The sequence below is a fragment of the Trachurus trachurus genome, assembly GCF_905171665.1.
Source record: "Trachurus trachurus genome assembly, chromosome: 1".
In the NCBI taxonomy this organism is placed as follows: Eukaryota; Metazoa; Chordata; class Actinopteri; order Carangiformes; family Carangidae; genus Trachurus; species Trachurus trachurus.
The window spans coordinates 26,529,763-26,552,217 of record NC_139891.1 but is presented as its reverse complement, the minus strand read 5'-3'; the positions used below and the strand labels follow the sequence as shown (position 1 = coordinate 26,552,217).

General features: G+C 42.6%; 1 protein-coding gene across 1 annotated transcript; it reads left to right on the top strand.

The window, feature by feature from the left end:
* The first annotated feature begins 987 nt into the window (after positions 1-987).
* gna12a (guanine nucleotide binding protein (G protein) alpha 12a) lies at positions 988-22,209 on the top strand. The gene is made up of 6 exons (XM_083976833.1): positions 988-1,717; positions 7,448-7,666; positions 18,133-18,183; positions 18,274-18,474; positions 18,837-19,043; positions 21,728-22,209. The coding sequence occupies exons 1-6, from the start codon at positions 1,400-1,402 to the stop codon at positions 21,887-21,889; spliced, it is 1,158 nt and encodes a 385-aa protein (XP_083832959.1). The 5' UTR covers positions 988-1,399; the 3' UTR covers positions 21,890-22,209.
* Positions 22,210-22,455: the final 246 nt, after the last annotated feature.

Genomic DNA, 22,455 nt, shown 5'->3' with positions numbered 1-22,455 from the left:
CAATAACACTTATTCAACAGAGATTTTAAGGACTAGGGTTTGGGCTTGGCAGAGATGTAGTGGGAGCAAGTTCCACAGAAAGAAGATGTTTTAAATTCCCCAAATTATTGATATTGATACATTTTCTGTGATCAAACCTGCTGTAGAATTAAATATACATTCCTTCAAACAGCTGTTTCTGACATCTGATATTGAGACAGACACAGTACAAAGTTCATGAGTGAAACATTTTAACTATTAGGCAATGAACACTTACATGAGTAAATAACATATCATACAATATAACATACTCACAAAAAGTTAGGGATATTCGTCTTTTGGAAGAAATTTCAGAATGCACCTCTACAGGGGAACTTGACCTTCTCTAAACTTGTCCAACTGTTCAACGTTTCAGTAACATGCTGTTCTCTAACAAGGTGATTAACCTTGTTGTAACTAACTCTTATTAAAACCATATGCAAGTTAGACTGTGCGGCCTTTTTCCTCTGTTGTACTTGATCGTCCGTGCTGGTCCTCTCCTACGCACCTGTCTGCCTCTGTAAGTTTTTTTATACATAACATGCTATTCTCTCACAAGATTAATCACAGTAAGAGTCTGATCCATGAATCTTCCACTAAATATTCTGGTTCAGTGACAGTTTGTCCAGTTTGTAAAGTTCACTCTGAATCTGTTCATGTTGCATTTACAGTCAGCAGCTTTAACATTATGTCTGTGGTGTAAGTTAATGTCCTTAAACGCATCATGGCTCCATCAGGTCTCTGTCAGTCCGTAGCGCCCCCTGACGGTGATCTCCGGTGGTTCACCGCCCCCTCCTCTCCCCCTCACCCTCCCTCCCCCCTCCCCTACCCCGCATCTGTGTGACCGTCCCACTCCCACCGCCGCCCGGAGGAGCTGCTCAAGTTCACAAACCGCTGGCTGTGTGTGTGTGCGTGTAGTTTGGTACAGGCTCTGTCCCGCTGTGTGAGTCTTTGCGTTGCCTTCACTATTGTTGTGCGTCGGATGGACAGACTCCAGACCCCACATCGACTTCACATCAGGATTTTGTTTATTTCTGGGCAGCACAAGCTCAAACGTTTCAACTTGTAAAACTTTTTTTTTTGTTTTTTGGGACTTTTTGTGTGATTTTTTTCTGTTGATGGCGCGGTGTAACCAAGATGGACACGGGTTGTCTGCCGGTTGGAGACTAGATCACCGCTTTACGCACTAAATCTAAATGTAGTCTTTTTATTTATTCACTCGGCAGGAGTAGTTGTGTTATCCATCAGGTGGATGTAGCCGGACTGGGGCCGTTTCCACCCCTCCCCAAAGAGGTCACATTCCTCTAAATAATGAACATTTCCCCACTGAAGTTTCGCTGAACTTTTCCTTTTTTTCCCCCCACGACTCACTCCCCTCGCCATGTCGGGAGTGGTCCGCACCCTGAGCCGCTGCCTGCTGCCGGCCGACGCCAGCCGGGAGCCGGGCGGCAGCAAGGAGAGGAGCCGGGAGAGGGACTCGGCGCAGGAGCGGGAGGCGAGGCGCAGGAGCCGGGAGATAGACGCGATGCTCGCCCGGGAGAGGAGAGCCGTCCGCCGGCTGGTGAAGATCCTGCTGCTCGGGGCCGGAGAGAGCGGAAAGTCCACATTCCTCAAACAGATGCGCATCATCAACGGACAGGAGTTTGATCAGAAAGCGCTGCTGGACTTCCGGGACACTATCTATGAGAATTTACTGAAGGTAAGGTATAAACACAGCCTGAGGCCTTCAAGCAAAGTTTGTAGCCCTGAGTCCAAAAAGTTGAATCAAGATCAAGATGTGTGTTGTCATATACTTACACTTACATTGCCTCCCTTCACATTACAAAAAGATAGTAAGAAAGGAGCAATAAATACATAGAAGAAAGAAAAAAAAAACACATAACCAAAACCTAATCTTCTACACTATATTTATATTTATTTATCAGGCCATCTACTGGAAACACATCTCCTGGTTTCCTTTTTACTTAAAAGTGACATTTTGTGTGCTGTGAACTTTCCTGAACCACAAGCGTTTGTTGACATAGTACATATTTTTATCCTGTAGTGTGTGTGTGTGTGTGTGTTTGTGTGTAGCCTGTGTATGTGTGTGTACTCCCCCTTTGTTTGCTGTCATGGCTGGGCCTCCCTCACCAGCTAACAATACCAGACTATTCCTGAGGGATGAGCACATCCGCCCCGAGTGCCACACAGCCCAGACTATGGGATGATAAGAGGCTGCACTTCTGTGTCGTGGAGGAGAGTTAACCCTAGTAGTCTATACGAATACCAGCAGCACACAGTGGCCGTCCTGTCACAGGGGCCAGATCAGAATAGAAAGACCCCCATCTCACCCCACGCCACCCCACCCCCTCATCCCTCTTCCCATATAGACTCACTGTTCACTAATGACACGTAAACTGCAGAGAAACACAATGTAGGATGTGTAGGAGCAGATGACAACAACAAGCTGTTGTTTGGTTTCTGCTCTTTCCGCAGTCGGAGATGCAAAAAGTAAATGCACATTATAGAAATATTGACATGATAGTGGTCACGCTGGTCATCCCTTCTTCACTCCCGCTCCTGGGAACCATCAATCTCGTGAAACAAAAGAAGACACTATATTGGTAATGGCTTGGTCCAAGTAGCCCATAACAGCTTCTAATTAATCTATTAAATTTCCAATTAACGCAGTCATTGTTGAGTCTTTAAAATAATGAGGAGCATTCAGAGTAATGTCTTCCATATATTAGGTTTGTCTGATTGAATAGGCCTAAAACTTAAATGTTTTTCAATTTGCATTAAAACAAAGTGAAATTGGGGGAAACAGTCAGATGATTATTTCCATCACTGACTAATCTGTCAGTTGTTTTCTTGACTAATTGATATTTGTTGAACTGTAAAGTGTCACAAAATGATGTCTGACTGCACAGCTTGAATGTGAAATCAATGACTCACCAGTGATAATTACACTACAATGAGGAAGAACGCACCAGATGTCATCAAATAGAAATAACCTATTACGAACAATAGGCCTGGAGATGTATACGACATGCTGATTAGCGATTGTAAATAAGAGTCTTGTTGCACAGACCTGCTGGTGGTTTGCACTCGGTTGCTGTGTGTGTACAGTTTGGGGCGTTGGTAGAAGATCGGCTTCACCTGCCGGGTGTAGAGAGCAACTCCCACCCCCTTTCATTGGGAGCTGAATAAAGAGGAGAAGAACAAAGCAGGGAAGAAGGAGGGATGAAGTTGAGAGAAAAGACCCAGGTGTGAGGCACAATTTGGCTTATAAAGACGGAGGTGGAGTTCAGGTGTGGTCCTGCCCCTTTGTGTCTCAGTAATTATACCTGCAGTAGCAGATAAAGCTCCAGCATAATCCTCATCAAGTCTATCACGCTGCTCACACCAAATACTGTACAGCTGTAAGGAAACAACCAATGAACCAATGAATATCCATTTATTCAAAAGCTATACTTAAAATATTAATGATTATCTACCTTTTAACTAGGGCTGGGTTTTTAAAAATCAATTTTCAGATTCATATCGATCTTCATTTGAAAGGTCCGATATTGATTCATACAGTAAAATCCTTAGATCAATCTTTTTATATGTGCAATTTGTGCGATAGCGCGAGACTAGCAGGACGAGATCACAGAGCCACGTGATCGAGATCTGTGATCACGCTGCTGTTTACATTTTGTTGTGCCCATGAAATGTACACACCGATTGCAGTACTTTGCAGAATCATCACCCACGACTGTACTGAAGCATCGCCCTGTTTACTTCTGGAGTGGGTCATGTTAAAAAAAGGTGCATTAATGTAACCGCTTTGGGTCAATTTTTAATGCAAACATCGTTTTTTTTAAACAGTGCATCAGGTTAGAGAGTTCCCTCTTTGTACAATGTGCAGCATTTGTGGAAATCTCTTTAATAATGTAGCTAAATTGGTATAAGTACTGAAAATCTCTTAATGAATCAATATCGAATCAAATCGGAAATCGAATCGAATTGGGAATTAATTCAGTAAATCTGAAGCGATACCCAGCCCTAGCTACTTTTAACCTTTTTTTTCTGAATTTAAAACACTTGCCTTTCCAAGTTTTGCTGTTTCTCCGTAGTCAGCACTGTCATTAGCAGCTGTCGCCTTTCCAGTCGAGAAGAAATATGAGTTTAGCATTAAACGTCACAAATGTTCCTTCCTCCATTGACACAGTATAAAACACACTGCACAAACGCGCTCACTGCTACAGGTTCACCGTGTCCGATGCCACTCGTAGATTGGTGGCAAATGTTGTGTTAACAACAAACTTCAAATCAGATATTGTTGTTTCAGTTCATAAATTTTAACGTCTCTTCTGTATCTGGCTCCACTGTGTTTTACAGTCTATAGCATCACCCTGTAATTGTCACTTGGGGCCACACAACAGCTGCTGCTGTTTAGCAAAACATACATCACACAGAGAAACCATCATCGTGCCACCACTGTCATTTTCATATTCTGTGTTTTTGTCCGGCTCCTCACTTAAACCTCCAAAACTCTGCCTGTTTGTCATCGTTGTAAACTCACGGGAATTAAAAATTAAGTGAATGAGGGTTACAAGACAGTTTGTACCGATTAAACTGTGCAGTTTGAAGAGGTCAGTCGCTGCTTAAATGCTTGTTTGTGTCAGGGCAGGAGGAGGAGAGGAGGAGGAGGGGGGTGGATTACATGATTGGATATTGTACTCTGACAGTTTTTGAGGTCTGAGCTATAGAGGGGTAATGTTTTCTGTCTCTATTGTGTTTTCAGAGAAACACGAGGACACAAAAAAAGCAGAGAGGTGGTAGCGTAGTTCACGGGGTGGACAACATCAATGCAGGAGGGCAGCTACCGTATAATTACAAAACAGTGAAATAGTGATAAAAGACACAGGCATCAGACAAAAAAAAACAACCCAGACAACACCATCAACCATGTTGTGACTGTATAAGTACAAGCTGTCAGAGTTTAGCTCCACGTAGTCAAGAGAAAATACGAAGAGCTGCTCTTTTTGTTTCTGTTTCTGCTTCATATCGTGCTGCGCTTCATGTTCGGGGTAAAGGTTGTGAAATTGTTTCTGCTAGTTATCTATTAGCCACACCTAGTGCGTGCGTGTGGGTAGTGTTCAGGAGAAGAGGAGGCTGCGTTCCAGTTCAGAGGCTGAATTCTTGTGAATGGACACAGTCGACTGTATATAGGCTGGGCCAAAACCTGCAGCTTCAGTGAGACGTGGAATAAAATGCTGCATTCATGAGGTTTTTATCAGTCAAACAGACAACAGAGCAGAAAAATACCAGTGGTGAAACAGGATTACGATAAATTGCACTGGAGTTTACAGTACATGTTGTGAAATGTCCCTTTAATTCAAGTGGGACAAATGGATCATAGTCAACCACAATAAACATTAAGGGCCTCTGTGCAATGCCTGTTTATCTGTAAAGCAGAATGATAACAAGTTTATTACTGATTATGACCCATTTACTGATGGCCACATGACGATGGGCTATTTCACTACATAAATTGACAATGATCACCTGAATGGCCCAATAAAAATAATAATAAAAATAAAGATCCAGCTGCTGTTAGAGAATGAGGAGGGTATTCTGGTGTTATGCTCCAAATTTGGGCAAAAAAAAAAACGGCAGCATTTCTTGGCCGAATTTGGAGGAGGCTTTGAAACAAGGACAGGCCCCGGTCAACTTGATATGGTGTTGTGTCGTGTTTGGTGTAGAAATGTAAACTGTAAGGGCACGCTCACCCGCTGCGACGACTTCCTGGCAAGGAAAGACAGGAAGAGAGACAGACAGAAATGAAGTGGAATTTTTTTTTATTATATACAGATTAGTAAAATTCAAAAAAGTTCAAACAGGGGTCATGAGTAGCACAAAAAAAAGGGAGAAGATTAGACAATAGTCATGACTAGATGTGACTAAAGGCTCCATCACTCCACTGTTTGACCACTGTTGTTGCTTCTGCATGTGTGTGTCACATCATGGCTACATGTGTGTCTTTGTGTTTGAACACGAGTCACAGTCTGGAGTTCCCTCAGTCGTTCAGGTTGTCGCCTGTTTTACTCTTTATTCTTTACTGTTAACACATGATCATAAAATAAAAGCGGTCGACAAGGAGTAAGACTTAAAAACACACCACACCAACTCACATGCCGCAAATACACTCAGTCATAGTAACGCTGTCACATCTTCATTTTTTTTACACTCTCTTTCTCTTTGAATTTTCTCATCCAAGGTTTTTCCATTTTTTTTATTGCTCCCGTTGGGTTTTCTCAAGGATTTTCTTTGTCTTCGTAGAGATAAAGTTGGAGCTGTGTCAGGGACTCGATGTCGTGGGCATGCTGCTGCACCTATTGAATGTGACATTAAGCTCTGCAGCCTTGGCTATTGACTTGTACAAGGTTGTCATGAGTCACTGACAGACACACACACACACATCTCTTCACCTCCTGTGACCCCCGAGACACTTTATGCTCCACTCGTAATGTTTGCTGCCACGTCCTCTGTTGTATCAGTCGATAAAGCAGACAATCAGGCAAACAAGCTTTATTTATACGGTACACTTTTAACGTCTTCCCAGGCAAATACAAGTCCAGTTGCCTACGATTCAGTTTGCCCAGAAAAGAACGATGGCCTGGATGAATGAGAATATCCATAGACATACACTTTTAAATTAGACATGCTGTGAAATCAGTAGACACAGTAAAAACATGAAAAAAGACACTGCAGAATAATGAGGAGTTAAATTAGGATTTTAAAAAGGGGGATTTGTAAGGTACAAATAAGAACTGTCACAAAAAAAACTTCAACTTAATTGGCTGTGGAGCGTTTCGGGGGGGGGGGGTTGTGGTGGGATTGGTGGAAAAACGATGGAATAAAAACTACGACAAAAGGAGAAACAGATACAAAACACTGAATCTGTGTGTTGGTAGGAGACCTCCCACACAGATCAGTCTGCTGGGTTTTTCTTCAGAAAACCACCAGCAGACACACGTGCATGAGTCTGAGTACATGTGTGTGTGTGTGTGTGTGTGTGTGTGTGTGTGTGTGTGTGTGTGTGTGTGTGTGTGTGTGTGTGTGTGTGTGTGTGTGTGTGTGTGTGTGTGTGTGTGTGTGTGTGTGTGTGTGTGTGTGTGTGTGTGTGAGTGTGAGAGAGAGACATGTGCTTCACTGTTGAACCGACTCCATGTTTACCAGTAATGCTACACTCAGTGGTGATGTTTTTTTTAATCTTTTCTTTTCTTTCAAAGGAACTGGCACATTGAGTCGATAGAGTTATTTTTCTTGTCATTGGTGTGGTCAGGAAACATTTGGACAGTATTGCTGACTTTAGAAACTGCAGCTGTTTCACCACATTCAGGATTGTAAACGTGCCGCCATCTCTCTCTCTCTCTGTGTGTGTGTGTGTGTGTCTCTGCAGGGCATGCGCGTGCTGGTGGACGCCCGGGACAAGCTGGGCATCAGCTGGCAGACCTGCGAGAACGAGAAGCAAGGCATGCTGGTGATGTCGTGGGAGGGGCGCGTGGGCGCCTCGGGGGTCGAGCCCAGCGAGTTCCAGCTGTACGTGATGGCACTGAGCGCGCTGTGGGCCGACGCCGGCATCCAACAGGCCTACGCTCGCCGCTCCGAGTTCCAACTGGTGAGTAGATCAAAGCAGGAAGCGCCGGTGTTTTTTAGCTGATCAAGTCGCCTTTATTGACTCCTCACACTTCCTCTTTACTGACCTGAAACGCCACAGTAGTTATTATACAAAATGATTATTCAGCTGCTGTCAGTGCTTTATTCAGACTTCTGCCTGTGGGGGGGGGGGGGGGGGGGGTCCTGCTGTGGCCGGGGATCCACTGACTGTTGTGACAATGAATAACCTTAAGATCTGTCTCGCACTAATTTGTAATCCTCCTTGTTCTTATTTAAAAATATGCAGATAGCAAATCATAATCTGTAATTATGTTTTTTTCTTTCTACACTGTTTTTAATTAATTCTACACTCAGTCATTTAATTACTGCTCAGATCGGTTTAAAAACAGTGGATTGCCATAATGTTGGACTACAGGTTGGCATTTTAATTAAACATAGTTTATTAGCAGACATATTTAGACAAATGAATTGAACTGAATCCTAAAAATGAAAAACCGAGCTACAGCACAATCTCTGCTCTGCAATAGAAGTGAATATTCAAAGGCAACTTGAGCAAAGGTGATGTTGTGTAACTGAACTGGTGTTCAGTCACAGATATTTCAGACATCGTCAAGAGATAAACTGCATCCAAACTCCCATTGGAAAATCTTAGTCTCTTCATGTAGCTGCATTTTAACGTATGACCCCAAAACAAAGTGAGAGCTGTTGTTGACCCACGGTCACAGTTTGCATCCACCTGTGTTTTTTTTTTTTTAAATCTTGTTATTCACAAGCAAACAAATATAGTTTTAGGGTGGAAAAAAGGGATAGTTCAGTCGTTTTCTCTGCTCTCCAATGATCCTGTGACCCCGTGGGTGGGTCCTCCATGACCTCCAGGTTGCAGAGATAATCCACTTTTACTAAAGCTCCCATGAACGTCTGTAGCCTCCCGTGCATTCACTGACCCGGAGTCATGTTTACTCATACGTTACTCAGCGGCTGACACAACGCTTCTCTCCGAATGCGTCACAGTAGCCAAAGAGCATCCAGCGAGTGACCCACGTCTTCACTTATTTATCAGTATGAAAATGTGACATCGCCCTCTCCGTATCAGTGCAGCAGCAAACAGCAATATCTGGTAAAAAAAAAAGTCGTGAATCAGGCTGCTGTTAAGTGTCAAACTGAGATGTGCCAAAGAAAAGAAAAGAGACAACCTCTAATGAAATACTGTGCGCTGTGTATTTCCTGCAGCTCTGTACTGTCTGCTGTGGCTGTGAACCGTAAGTGGGTTTTTTTTTTTTTTTTTTTTTTTTTCACCGTGAATATTTCCACATCACTCCAGTGACGTCAGCAGTGGAGGGCAGCAGCTAGCTCCCCTCACGGCAACTGATTTACCGCAGCCAGCCCTCACAGTGCAGATAATCAATGACATGCTCCGAACTTCAGACGGAGCCAACTGGATAATATCGGAAACGTTTTTTACCCGTCGCTTCTCTGCACCGAGTGGAGTCTGCAGGAGAATTTCGTGTTACTTACTTCCTCTTCTTCTTCTTATTTGTTTGGCCACTTTCCAAATATGTAATTATTTTTCTCCTGACTGGAAACGGAGCTGGTGAAATACAGTTCTGCAGAGTTTCATCTGCCACGCTACACTGCACCAAACACAATTTGAAACGGCCTGTAGATTGCAGTATCATCCGTCCCCCTTTTAACCGTAATATTTTAAACAGACTGACCAAAAGCCAGTGGGTTGCACACAACTCTGAAGGTGGAGTGGAAATAAATAAATGCAGTATTTTTTCTACTAAAAGGTTTGATAAGAAGGCACCAAAATGACAGAGCTGTGGTACACTTAATGTTTTTGGATTTGAAGCTCTTTGCAGTCATCGTCGTCAAAAGCCATAAGGCTACATTGGTATTTTTAGCCATGCTAGCGCCGACTCCAGGGAGTCCGTCGCCCACTTTGGTCAGACTGGAACGGTTCGGAAACAAGAAATGTGGGTCACAGTGTATTTTTCTTTACTTATTCAGAAAAAAAAATTCCACCATATGCAGGGTGGACTTGCACAGATGTATCTGCATCTTAAAGACTTTAATGATCCTCTAGTTATTCATCCAGTTTGTTTGTTTTTTGGGTGAAATGTGTCACCACCTCTGGGATTTATTGCCATGAAACTTGGTATTTAGTCTTCCTTTTTGGGTCATGCTTTTGGTCAACATTTTAGTTTGTTCACCACTTTGGTCCATTAAACCATTAAATACCATTAAAACTAAAGATTCATCACTGTGCAGTCCTAATTAACAAATGTTAGCATGCCTCAATGGTGAACGTGATGATTTTTACCTTGACTATGCCACATATTTACCTTAATTAAACAGCTTCGGAGTAATTGTGAGGGTTAAATGACTTGTTACATGGAGAATGGAGGCTCTCTGACTTCCACCTAGCGTCTCTTGGCCCAAAACCAACCCTGAAAGATCAACTCCTCTGACCCAGTGTCCCATATCTCTTCTTGGCGGCACCACAACACAAACGCGCCCCCGTAACCCGTGACCTCTTGTTTAAGACTACACAAATATACACATTGTAACGTGTAATATAACGTTATACATCGTTTCATCGATTGCTTTCTCACCAGCTTCATTGAAAACAAATGCACATGGTCGAGAGGAGGGTTAGCAAAACGGTAGATTCAGCGACCAGACTTGTATAGTTCCTGTTTAAATAACAATAGCACAACTTTGTATCTCATTAACTGAGCATTATGAAAACTTGTCTTTTTGTGATTTAGGACAATAAGACAATCATATTATAATAAAGCTTCCCAATCTAGCTTTAAATAATGACTGGCATTGCTTAAAGATGTCACAGAAAGACATCCACATACTGTAGATAAGACAGAATATCCAGCAGCTCAGTCACAGTCTCTCGTCAGCCCATCCTTTGTTTTTGTTTTTAGGTCCAGATGTCTGAGTCGATCTTTTTCTCTGCTGTCTAAAAGGAGAACCAGACAAACAGTGACAGTTTTAAAGCAGTCACTTACAGGATCTTAAAGAACAATTTGTGAGCAGCAGCAGCAGAAACGGCTGGAAAACCACTTGCTGCTACAAGTGTAGACAAATATGCTGTGAAAGGGGCCAGGCAGACTGTTAATGACGCTTAATGGTTTAGCAGAATGTCATGAATGATCACAAACCACATAGTCACAACAACACAGTGACTGTCTCACACCATCGACAGCAACACCATATGGTCCGGTAGTTGCTGTTGTTGTCACGGTGCTTTTGTATCGGCGGCCGGCCATGGTGCCAGATAGTTTACTGTATTGGTCCTTTCCAGAGATGCGATGCTGTTGGGCTCAGAGCTGCAAGTTTGACCTTTTACCTTGTTACACATTTATCAGTGACAAAACAATCTGGAGTCAGACAGAAGCCACGTCCGTCTCCTTCTCACTTAACATACTGTATGTGTGTATCTGTGCGTGTGTGTGTGTGTGTGTGTGTGTGTGTGTGAGGGAGAGAGCTGTCAGTGCACAGCTTTGGGTCAGACTGCCTTGTCTTATCTGGAGTCACTAATGATAAAATGAGGTTGCTCCAGCTGCACAGCCCTGCATCATTCTGGCTCATTCTTGCTTAAAGGATAAGACCCCTGCTGCTGCTGCTGCTGCTGCTGCTGCTGCTGCTGCTGCTGCTGCTGCTGCTGCTGCTGCTGCTGCTGCTGCTGCTGCACATTCTTATATATTTCTCACTCACTTTCATAGCAAATCCCATGAAAAAAAAACCAACAACCCAGCAATGAATTGAACAAGTATTGTCTGAGCCTGCAACAGCTTATTACCCCTCTGTGGTATAGAGCTCCATTGATGTCCAGAAAACTGCTACAAAACACATCGGACGGTGGCTGACATGGCCTCCTGCAGTAGTTTATTTTGAGTCAACCCCACATACACCCACAGTCTTCCCACAGCTGTAAACGCTCACTGGTGTAAGTGCATGTGTGTGCAATGCATTGTAGGAAAAGGTTTGTCCTTTTTTCAGCCTGGGTCTTATTTTCATAACTGTGGCATGACTGACTGGTGAGTCACGCTGATTTTGTCTCTCACTACCTCTGTTGTTTCGGGAAACGTGACTCCAGCTAAACAACATGTCCTGGGGCAAGCTTCCTAAAAAACATTCATGTTATTTTTTCATAAATAATTATGAGACTGAACTGCAAAAACCAAATCCCACATTTTATCTACACTATATTTGTTGTTTTAAGAACAAAAAAAAAAACATCTGAGTGTAGTTTTACATCTCCTCTCGCTCTCAGGTCAGTGAGCCAATCACAAGAGAGGGGGCTTTGATCCTCTCTCCTGATTGGGTGACTGTTTACTGAATAATCCAATATATATATAACATATACTGTAGCAGATTTCAGGTGAACCAAATCCTGCAGGATTAGATGTGGGTCCAGGTGGGCGTGGCTAAGAGCATGTTTGTTGTGACATCACAAAGTTACAGAAGTGCAACTCGTTTTAAAGGGATAGTTCAACTTTTTTTTTGCAGATTTGCCCATTGCCATAATCCCAATAGTCATAAGAGTAGGTTCATTACCTTTAGCCATCGGTGCATGTTGTTGTCATCAAATACACAATCCAACAACTCCAAAACGCTATCATGGAGAAGTTGTGACCTGCACATTCACCACGCTATGAAATAATCATGTATAATTATGTAACATTACGACACATGAAGCAAATCACTCCGCCCAGCACCCGTGTCTGGAATGTAGTTCCGGCTACGCATTTGCCTCGAAAACAACTCTGTCTCGTAATGTTACATTATTATCTCATAGCGTGGTGAATGTGCAGGTCACATCTTGTCCACGAGAGCGTTTTGGAGTTGTTGGATTGTGTATTTGATGAGTTTGATGAGGGACAGGGGACCTGTACCGTTCACCTCCATCGTGTTCACTGAGCAGCTCACGTCTCTGCCCCGCTGATCTCTAAACAACATGCACCGATAATTAAAGGTAATGAACCTACTGATATGACTATAGGGACTATGACAATAGGTGAATTTCCCAAAATGTTGAACTATCCCTTTAACGGTCAGTTTCTGAATACAGGCTGTGTGCGCTTCTCTGTGGACTGACGTTCTGATACTTTCATGGTATTAATATTGAACCTGGACCTGTTTTATAATCAAGTAGAACTGTTTACAATATGAGCCCTTTAACCAAACTAGATGTTTACAAACTAACTACTCATCTGCCATAAACATTTATCGTTTCCTGCACGGACAGGTGATCATTTAGTCGAGCCGACCTCGTTCTCAAGCTGCCACTGCACGTAGTTTTCTCCACATCTCCATAAAAAAAAGACCACATGTAAACAAATCTTCTGTTTGCTACTACTTGTCTTGTATGCGCCCACTTCAGATCGAGAGCGATTCCACCGAAACAAATATGTAAACAAACCATGTGTAGATGAGCTGCGATTACCAGGCAACTGTGGAGTTGTCTGGCAAGTTGCCCAGGAAGTAGATCTTCATGCAGTTAACAAGCATATCTGTCAACCCAAGGGTTGTTGTTGTTTCAGACGGCATCAGGAGGATTGTCATGTTCGCTGCACTCTACACTGTTTTTTGCCAGAGTCAAGTTTTTCCGAACCTCTAGCAAGGACGTCCCCTCATGCAAAAGTTACCATGACCCCCCTGGTCAGACTTTGCCACAATTATGAGAATAAGACCTGAAAAAATACAGGAATTCCCTTGTGGATGTGTGACTAAAAATACCACTCAAAAAACGCACACGTTGCTGCTTGCTTTGTTCCTGTTCGCTAAAAAACTTCTGTCCCCAGCTGTTTCAGGAAATTACTTCACCTTTTTTTTTTGTTCTCTCTCTCTCTCTTTTTCAAAAACTGAAGTCCAAATTTGCAACCTCTTTCTAAAGATGTACAACTTCAGCAGGAACAAGCACTCAGGGGTAGTGAAACCATGAAGTACTCAGACGCCCTATAACGCATCGTTGGCTTTCATGGGATTTGTTGGCAATAAGTAAATTATAGGGCCTTATCATTTCAAAGTAAGAAAAACAAAAGTGTCTAAAATGGAGTAAATGTGCTGAGCTGGAGACTCTGAACCCCCCCACCCCCCTCCAACCCCCCCAATCTCTCTATCTCTCTCTCTCTGCTCTCGGAGAGGTTTTCCGGGGATACCACAGTCAGCTTTTCCCAGGCACAGCTGGAGCTGGGCCACAGGCAAACAGAGGGAGAGCAAGGAAAGAAGAGAGGAAGAGAGGAAGGGAGTGGAAAACTAAAAGAGGGCAGGGGGATGGGGAGGCTGAGAGAGAAAGAGGGGGAGAGAAAGGGAAAACTGAGCGAAGGAGAAGAGATAGTGACAAAAAAACAAACCAAAAGCGAACACATGTAAAGATTGTGTTTACTTGTTGCAGGCCTCTCTCTGTGTTTTCCCACCACACCCAGATAACACAGTTTGATATAGAGGATATAAACACCGAAAAGCTGCTTGTGCTTGACAAAAACAAGGTTGTATATCACACTGCGATGGTAAACTGCTGCTGTTGTCTTCAGCGGCGCAGACATCCCTGCATAAAGCACGTATGAGTTTAGTCTAAATGCCGTATGGGGAACTTTGAAGCCCGACAGAGACGTGAAGCGGCTGTAAAAGAGGTCGAGACACAAACACATTTTCCATATGGTTGAGAAGATGAGATTTCAACCTGGAGGTCTCTGCTGCTGCTGCTGCTGCTGCTGCTGGGAAACTGCACTGTACTTAAAATCAGATATACTACTGTATACAGTACTGTGTGCAGAGGAAAATCTGTCTGTGCATATTATATTCCTGGTTCTGGTTTGTATGTGTGTTTATATGTACATTTATGTATTAATACATGATTGTACTTCTGGTATTTATGGCAAAATTTGGATGCTAATACTTTTTTTTTATTAAAGTAGATCTTGAATGCATCACAACCCAGAAGAGTCATATCCATTGATAGTTGATTTTTCCTTTTTGCTCGTTCAGATTCATTACAGTTTAAATCATAAGATCAAACACTGTGGAAATCTGGAAAACACACCCCAACGTCAGAATAACAAAGTGCATTTGTGCAATAAACACAACATTTTTAGAGAATAAAAGTGAAGATGAAAGATGAAGAAGATGAAAAGCTTTGCATGTTTAAGTGAAGCTTAATAGATTGTCAATATGCAACAGCTAGAACCTGACTAACCGAGTATTGACGACATTTTTAATCATTTATCAAACAAAACAAACTGTTGCTTCTAAATCACCGTAGTTTTTACTCGTTATGAACAGAAGAATATATTTGAATTGTAAACTCTTGTTCAGCCAAAATTTGTAGACGTCACCTGGAGCCATGGGGAGTTAAGAAAACAAACTAATCATTAACTGATAAGAAGAGGAGTTATAAGTTACAGCCCTGTGTTATCAGTCAATACATCTACACTGTCAGTTAATAGACGACTAATGGTTAAAGAATAGTGGCACACCCAGCCAGTCACACACACACACACACACACACACACACACACACACACACACACACACACACACACACACACACACACACACACACTGCTAGTGACACATATACCTGTGGTCACACATGCACACACACACACTCGCGCGCACACACACTGCAGAATGTGAGCTTATTCGGGTCTTTACTGTAATAAAGCCCTTAATCTGCCCATACAAGCCATGAATGGAGACATTCCTCCTGCCTTATTCAACCACACACACACACACACACACACACACACACACACACACACACACACACACACACACACACACACACACACACGCCATAGCAATATTTTACAGTTTTACTACTTATGGATCTGCATTACAAGGCACTAAAACTCATCCTTGGCCTAATAAAATGAATTTATTTTGATATTTAGTTTTATGCCTCCACTGCCGTGAATGATCAGGCTGTTAGGTTTCTGCTGATGGCAGTTAAAGCGTCTGTGGAAATGATCTGTGTGTGTGTGTGTGTGTGTGTGTGCATGCTCACACATGTCTGTCTGTGTCCCCGTCTGTGTTTGCGTATCCCCTCATCTCCGGGAATTCCCCTCTTCCAGCTTTTCCCTCCGACCACCCTCTCTCTCCTCTCTCCCTCTCTCCCTCCTCCTCCTCCTCCGGCTCACGTCCCACAGAACCAATCAGAGCGTCCGGCTTTGTGTTTCCTACCGCCGCTGTGACACTGTAGGTCAGCGGCGGGGTCACGGGGTCACATCTCACCCGCGCAGGGGTCACATTTCCTGGTTGTTGCGCGACATGTCAGGGTCGACACTGATGAATTTAACAACCACACCAGGAGGTTTTTTACTGAGTCCGTTTGGTGAGAAACTGAACATTTAGAAAAAAAAATCTTGGCTGTCAACTTGAGTTTAACAAAGAATAATGCAATATTGTACTGAGGCCCAAGTGTGTGTGTGTGTGTGTGTGTGTGTGTGTGTGTGTGTGTGTGTGTGTGTATTGGTGGTGCTAAAATGACTGTGTAACTCGTTTCTGTCTGACTTGCTAATCCCTCCCTCCCCCATGTCTCTCCCCACTGTTTTCACACACACAGCTGTTTCCTGTTGAATGTGTGTGTGTGTTTAAGAGAAAGGGAGGAAGAGCGAGAGATTCAATTTTTAACTATTGTCAGGAATTATTAACGCAAAGACGAATATTTAAGGTTGTTTAAACATCATACACCTCAATGTTTCACCTTTTTTTTTTTGAATGTCTTATGTACAGTTGTTGCCCACTCACTTACTGCAAATCACGAATCCCTGATACCACAGCAACGAGCTGTAACCCGACACTACCACTAAGGTTTCCATTCAAGTACGAGAATCAATTAAGCTGCCTCTTAAAAAACTTTCTGGAGCTGTGTAATCCATTGCAGCGATGACGATCAGGCTGCACTTAAGCCACATTACTCCTCAACAATAGTGCAGCATTGACAACAATGAATCCAAATGTGACGGATGACGCAACCCGAGTTCCAAGAGTCTGTTAATTGATTTTCTCTCTCGAAACAGAAACAAAATGAACTCGAGCCCTCATGTGGTCGGTAATTGATATTTAGAACAGTGACAGTGTTTCAGTGGTCAGCGTGGCGATGTCAACGAGGTCGTCGGTGGAAAAGAAGCTGCTTCGCTGTCCAGAAAGAGGGGGAACAAAATGATGCTGTATATTATCGCAAAGCAATTTGTGTGGCAATATTATATTAATACATGGACACCAAGTATTAAACTTTTGTTTACCCCAACAATATCTGAACATATTAACACACATACTTAAACACTGAGACATAATGCTCCTGCCCCTGACCATGTAGGACACACCTCCACCCACCTATAGTCACATAAAGGTTAGACAAAGTACAAAAAAACAGCCATATATAAGTAAGAGAGAAAGAAAAAAATCTTAAATACATACACACACAAAAATATAATAATAGTAAATAAGTAAAAGAGGGTATAAATATAGACCTAACTAACTGTACCCTGCACATACTCTCATGCGTACACTAGTTAATGGGCATTTAAGACCAAACAGCAAACATCTTGTCCAAGGGCTACTTATAGGTCATCCCCTGGTGTTTCCATTATATGAAACAAGTCTTTATTTGCAAGAGAAACTCAAATGCAATTGACAGTAGAATACTAGAGTATGTTTTATGACTGTGTTGGTCAGGCTGTTGTATTGCCAGAATAACAACGACCAGAAAGCTTTGTTTTATTAGGTAAAACAGGAAATTATTTTGTTTTTGGGACAAAGTTTGCAGTGGCAAAAAGGTAACAAATATCACGATAAGTTATTGCAATATTCAGGAGATAATGATAATATCATATTGTATTAATAATGTGTTGTGTTTCATAAAAACCCACGGTACTCTACCTGTCGGTTCCCTCTGAGAGTTTTTTTTCTCTTAAACCAACATTCTTGATTGTGATTATGGTTCACAGAAAGCCATGTAATTTGAAATACAAGAACTACATACGTTCCCTTTCAAATTGCACACAGTCACTGGATCCATTGTTAACATAATAACACAGATAAGTGCAGCTTTAAACTCTGCTCACCGAGCTTTATGGAGCCATTAAGTCACGTTGGTTCATGTAAACACAGAGACCCGGTTACATCACCGGAGTCTTTTCAGTTCACAGTCTCGTTGTACATTCAGGACGAGCCCCGGCATGAACGCAGTATCCTACAAAATCTATGGATTGATATGATTATTGTTGGTCTCATGCTCTTTGTCCTTTGTTGCATCGATTGATGTCTCTATTAAATCAATAAGCTTCTATGAAATTTGAAGAAAACACAGGGAACAAAAACAAGAAATGAAGCCGTCGTAATGATCAGATTAAGTGGGTTAACTGCATTATATGTGTCTTTGGAGTTTGGTTAATGTGTAATAAGATAAGCTCCAATGGATTTTGTTTCTCTTCCTGTCTGCAGAGTGAGTCAGTGAAATACTTCCTGGATAACTTGGATCGTATTGGACAACTGGTGAGTCACAGTGACTGACTGCTTGAATTGCATTTCTTTCTTTTGTTGCTCTCAACTGTTTTAAACAAAAGAAAAAAATCCTCCTTCCAGAGCTACATCCCGAGCAGGCAGGACATTTTATTCGCGAGGAAGGCGACCAAAGGGATCGTGGAGCACGACTTTGTCATCAAGAAGATCCCCTTCAAGATGGTGGACGTGGGAGGGCAGAGGTCGCAGAGGCAGAAGTGGTTCCAGTGTTTCGACGGCATCACGTCCATACTCTTCATGGTGTCGTCGTCCGAGTACGACCAGGTAGCGTTACCGAAAAACACGCACGCACGGCTCCAACTTCAGACCATGCACTGCACGCGGAGGTTTTTAAGAGTTTAGCGAGACAGTCTGATCATTATTCTCTTGACTTCTACAATTACGAAACGGACAAGAAACATCAGAGAGAGAGAGACGCAACATTTGAGGTTCACACAAAGCTCCCTTTGTGGTTGGCTGAGGAGATCTGATTGTTGCCTCGGCCGTGGCTCCAGTTCAAATCAAGTCATATGATGACGGCTGAATTCTTAATTGGTGCACAGATAAAAACCTGGAAAAAACCAAAAAGGATAACTTGTGTGTGTGTGTGTGTTTGTGTGTGTGTCTTTCTGTTTGTGTGAATCCAGGTCTTGATGGAGGACCGGAGGACGAACCGGCTGGTGGAGAGTATGAACATCTTCGAGACGATTGTCAACAACAAGCTCTTCCTCAACGTGTCCATCATCCTCTTCCTCAACAAAACCGACCTGCTGGTGGAGAAGATCCGCACGGTGGACATTCAGAAGAACTTCCCCGAGTTCAGAGGAGACCCTCGCAGGCTAGAGGATGTGCAGGTACACACACACACACACACACACACTGCTCCAGAGTTTCCATGTTTCTAAAATAGAGACTTTTGGAGACGCCCACAGTCGCTCGCTGCTCAGGTCCGATCAGCCTCGACTACCAGAGGTGGAAGGAACATGAATAATGAATTTCAAATGTTACTGACCTTGTTGTTTTTTATTCTAAATTTTTATTTGATTTTCAATTATACACATGCACACGAAATCACATGTATATATGCAACCTCCAGACCATAAGTAGTCATACCAAAAGAACAAAACAAAACATAGCAGATTAAAAAAACAACTAACTAACTAACAAAAAAATCTCGAAGGAAACACCACCAACAGCAACAAAAAAACAAAATGCTACTGACCTTGTTGTTTTCGCCTGGAGCTGTTCTACTAAACAAAATTTTGCATTTTAACGCCGCAACTGTTTTTGCTCTTCCTCGTTGGTAGGCTTTTGTGAGACTAATCGGCTGTTTACACCTGTTTCATGTACAGTTTGTATGCGTTTACCAGGGGATTAGTTGGGATGTGGAGCTAAAACTGCTTCATGGAATGGGGAATATTTTTTTGTATTTACAAATACAGTTTTAAAACATACACACACAGAGAGACACAAAGCTGATGAGTGTGAATACTTTTCCACACAGAGGCGTTCAGTCAGTGGCTGCGCTCACACACACACACACACACACACACACACACACACACACACACACACACACACACACACACACACACACACACACACACACACACATGAGAAGGCAGGTTAATCCAAAAACAAAGAGTTTAGGTTTTTTATCCTCAAACATACAAATCAGGAAGAAGGTGGCGCCCAATCAAAGCAAACAAATCCTGCAGAGCTTCACATTTAATTAGAATATCACCGCCGATGTGTTTGGACTGAATATTTCTCTGCAGGGAAGATATGTTGGAATATGACGCCCTCTCTCTCTCTCTCGTTCTGTCTCTGATGGGACTTTTTCAAGGCCAGTGAATGAAAAAGGAGGAAGGATTGGAGAGCCAAGACATTCTGGATGGAAAGGCTCAGCGCCACCTCCAGACCGCAGGCTCTAAATAATAGTTTTTACATCTAAACATTTCACAACAGTTACGTCCTCAGATTCCTGCTCTTTGTACTTTGACCCTTTTTTTTTTTACTGTCCCTGCCCCTTGAAGTTATCTGAGAGTTAACTCCCTGTTGTTGGATGAGGTCAGGTTTACACATGTGTTCAATTTTGTCATCGGCGTCATTGCCTCGTGAATAAGTGACTTCCTGTTTCGCTACTTCACTGTTAAAGGAGTGAAGCTCTTTGAGCAACGACTCCTTTGTTTTCTGCTTAGAGAAACCAGGTCAGAGAGGAAACACATCAACATGCACTGACTGTAATAACCTGTCACCTGTGACCTGTATGTTTACATATGTATATTTCATTGTCTGGGATGCATTGCTGACAGATTACAGATATAAAACACAGGTTCCTGACTAGACTTTAGACTTCAGACTTTAGACATTTATTGTCCCTCCAAGGGAAATTCTTTTTCACATGACCATTTACATTTCATTTCCGACACATAGACACATACAAAACATGTATTAAACATGTATTTATGGCGCAGTGGAAAGGAAAAATACTGCAGACACAAATCTCTAAAACTTTAAAAAAAAAAGTTCAATATAATTATTTATGTGGTTATAAATATTCAGAGTATATTGCTACTTAAGTAATCCTTCTCCTTTCATCCTCCTGCCACATGCTGTGTAAAGTCTTTGTCATGCAAATGTGCACATGTAATGTGTACGTCCGTGTGTCTCCAGGGGAAATCTAAACTATCTGGTCCCTACCTCAATTAGAGAAACAAGGTCTCTAGTGTTCATGACATTTAACAAATCAAGTCAATGACAATGTCAATGTCAATGTCAGAGCTGGCCCAAGGCATACTGTAAGCGAACAAAGCCCCAAAGAGCAATTCATTTTTAGATCTATAGTTCATAACTTCTGTCAATCCCTAGAGAAATCCTGCGTAATTACAAAAAAAACGTAATTGTTGTTGTTGCACTTTACTGTTGCAGTTTATTTAAAACCAAGCAGATGACGTGCTTACAGAAAATGCATTGTCTATGAGTTTATTTTGTTAGTTTTAGTAGGCCCATGTGACATTCAGTATCCCACTGAGTAAATCATTTTGAATATTAAGTGTAAATCAACCCCAGGCTGCACTTTTAGCTGACTTTGGTACCATTTCAGATTAAAAACATGGTAGGTTAGGGTGATTATTCATAATGACAGATTAGACAAATTAAATCAGTTTGTAGTAGATGTGTAAATGATCAATAATCAGTATTATTGGCAGTAATAAGGCAGTAAAATCATATGATGAGCATAAACTCAATGTGCTTCAGGATAAAAGCAAAGTGTCTGGTGTAAGTGTGGTGGAGTTTGTTGAGTGTTTGATTTGTTAATCCGGAGAAAAGAGCACTGCAGTGATTTAAATGACTACAAATGAATGCACGAACCATTTCCTCCGAGTCTGATACAGATAAAAGTGATCTAAGTTTAGAAATGTTCCTGAAATGGTAAAAAGCAGTCTTAGAAATACAAGAAATATGCTTTTGAAAGTTAAGATCCTTGTCAAAAGTCAAGGAGCCGACTGTAACTCGGTGTAACTTCTCCCCCCAGGCGTTCCTGGTGCAGTCGTTCAGTCGCAAGAGGAGGAACCGGGGGAAGCCGCTGTTCCACCACTTCACCACGGCGGTGGACACGGAAAACATCCGCTTCGTCTTCCACGCCGTCAAAGACACCATCCTGCAGGAGAACCTCAAAGACATCATGCTGCAGTGACCGTCCGTCACGCTGCAGGCGATGACGGCGGCGGAGGCAGCGGCGGCGTCCGTAAACTGTGAAACCAGCCACCAACAAAACCGACCGACCGACGGCTCGCTTCGTTGTGATGATGACATGAACTCTGACCCTGTGGAGCCGTCGGTTCACCCACAGTGTGGATCTAACTGAAATCTGAACCTGTGGACGATCCCACAAAGTGACTTTTGGACTCGTTGGACCTGCACGTCGGCCCTGTGGAAACTGTGAGGGTCGTCAGAGGACAAGACCCTGCATGTAACCTGTAAAGATGTGTGTGTGCGTGTGTGTGTGTGTGTGTGTGCGTGCGTGCGTGTGTGTGTATGCTGGAAAGATAGTCGGCCTCTCCTTAAAGCGATAGTTCAACATTTTGGCAAATTGGCCCATTGCCATAATCCATATAGTTTTAGCAGTAGGTTTGTTACCTTTAATTGTCGGTGCAAGCTATTTTTAGAAAGGTGGAGCAGAGCCGTGAGCTGCTCAGAGCTACGCTACGGAGGCTGATGGGATTTCTTGGTTTCCCTCATCAAACTCATCAAATACACAAT

Bases quoted from the DNA above. Each gene is read 5' to 3' on its own strand.
- gna12a (XM_083976833.1), top strand. From the start codon at position 1,400: ATGTCGGGAGTGGTCCGCACCCTGAGCCGCTGCCTGCTGCCGGCCGAC. The intron at 18,184-18,273 runs GTGAGTCACAGT...TCCTCCTTCCAG, and splicing joins TGGATCGTATTGGACAACTG to AGCTACATCCCGAGCAGGCA. The intron at 18,475-18,836 runs GTAGCGTTACCG...GTGTGAATCCAG, and splicing joins CGTCGTCCGAGTACGACCAG to GTCTTGATGGAGGACCGGAG.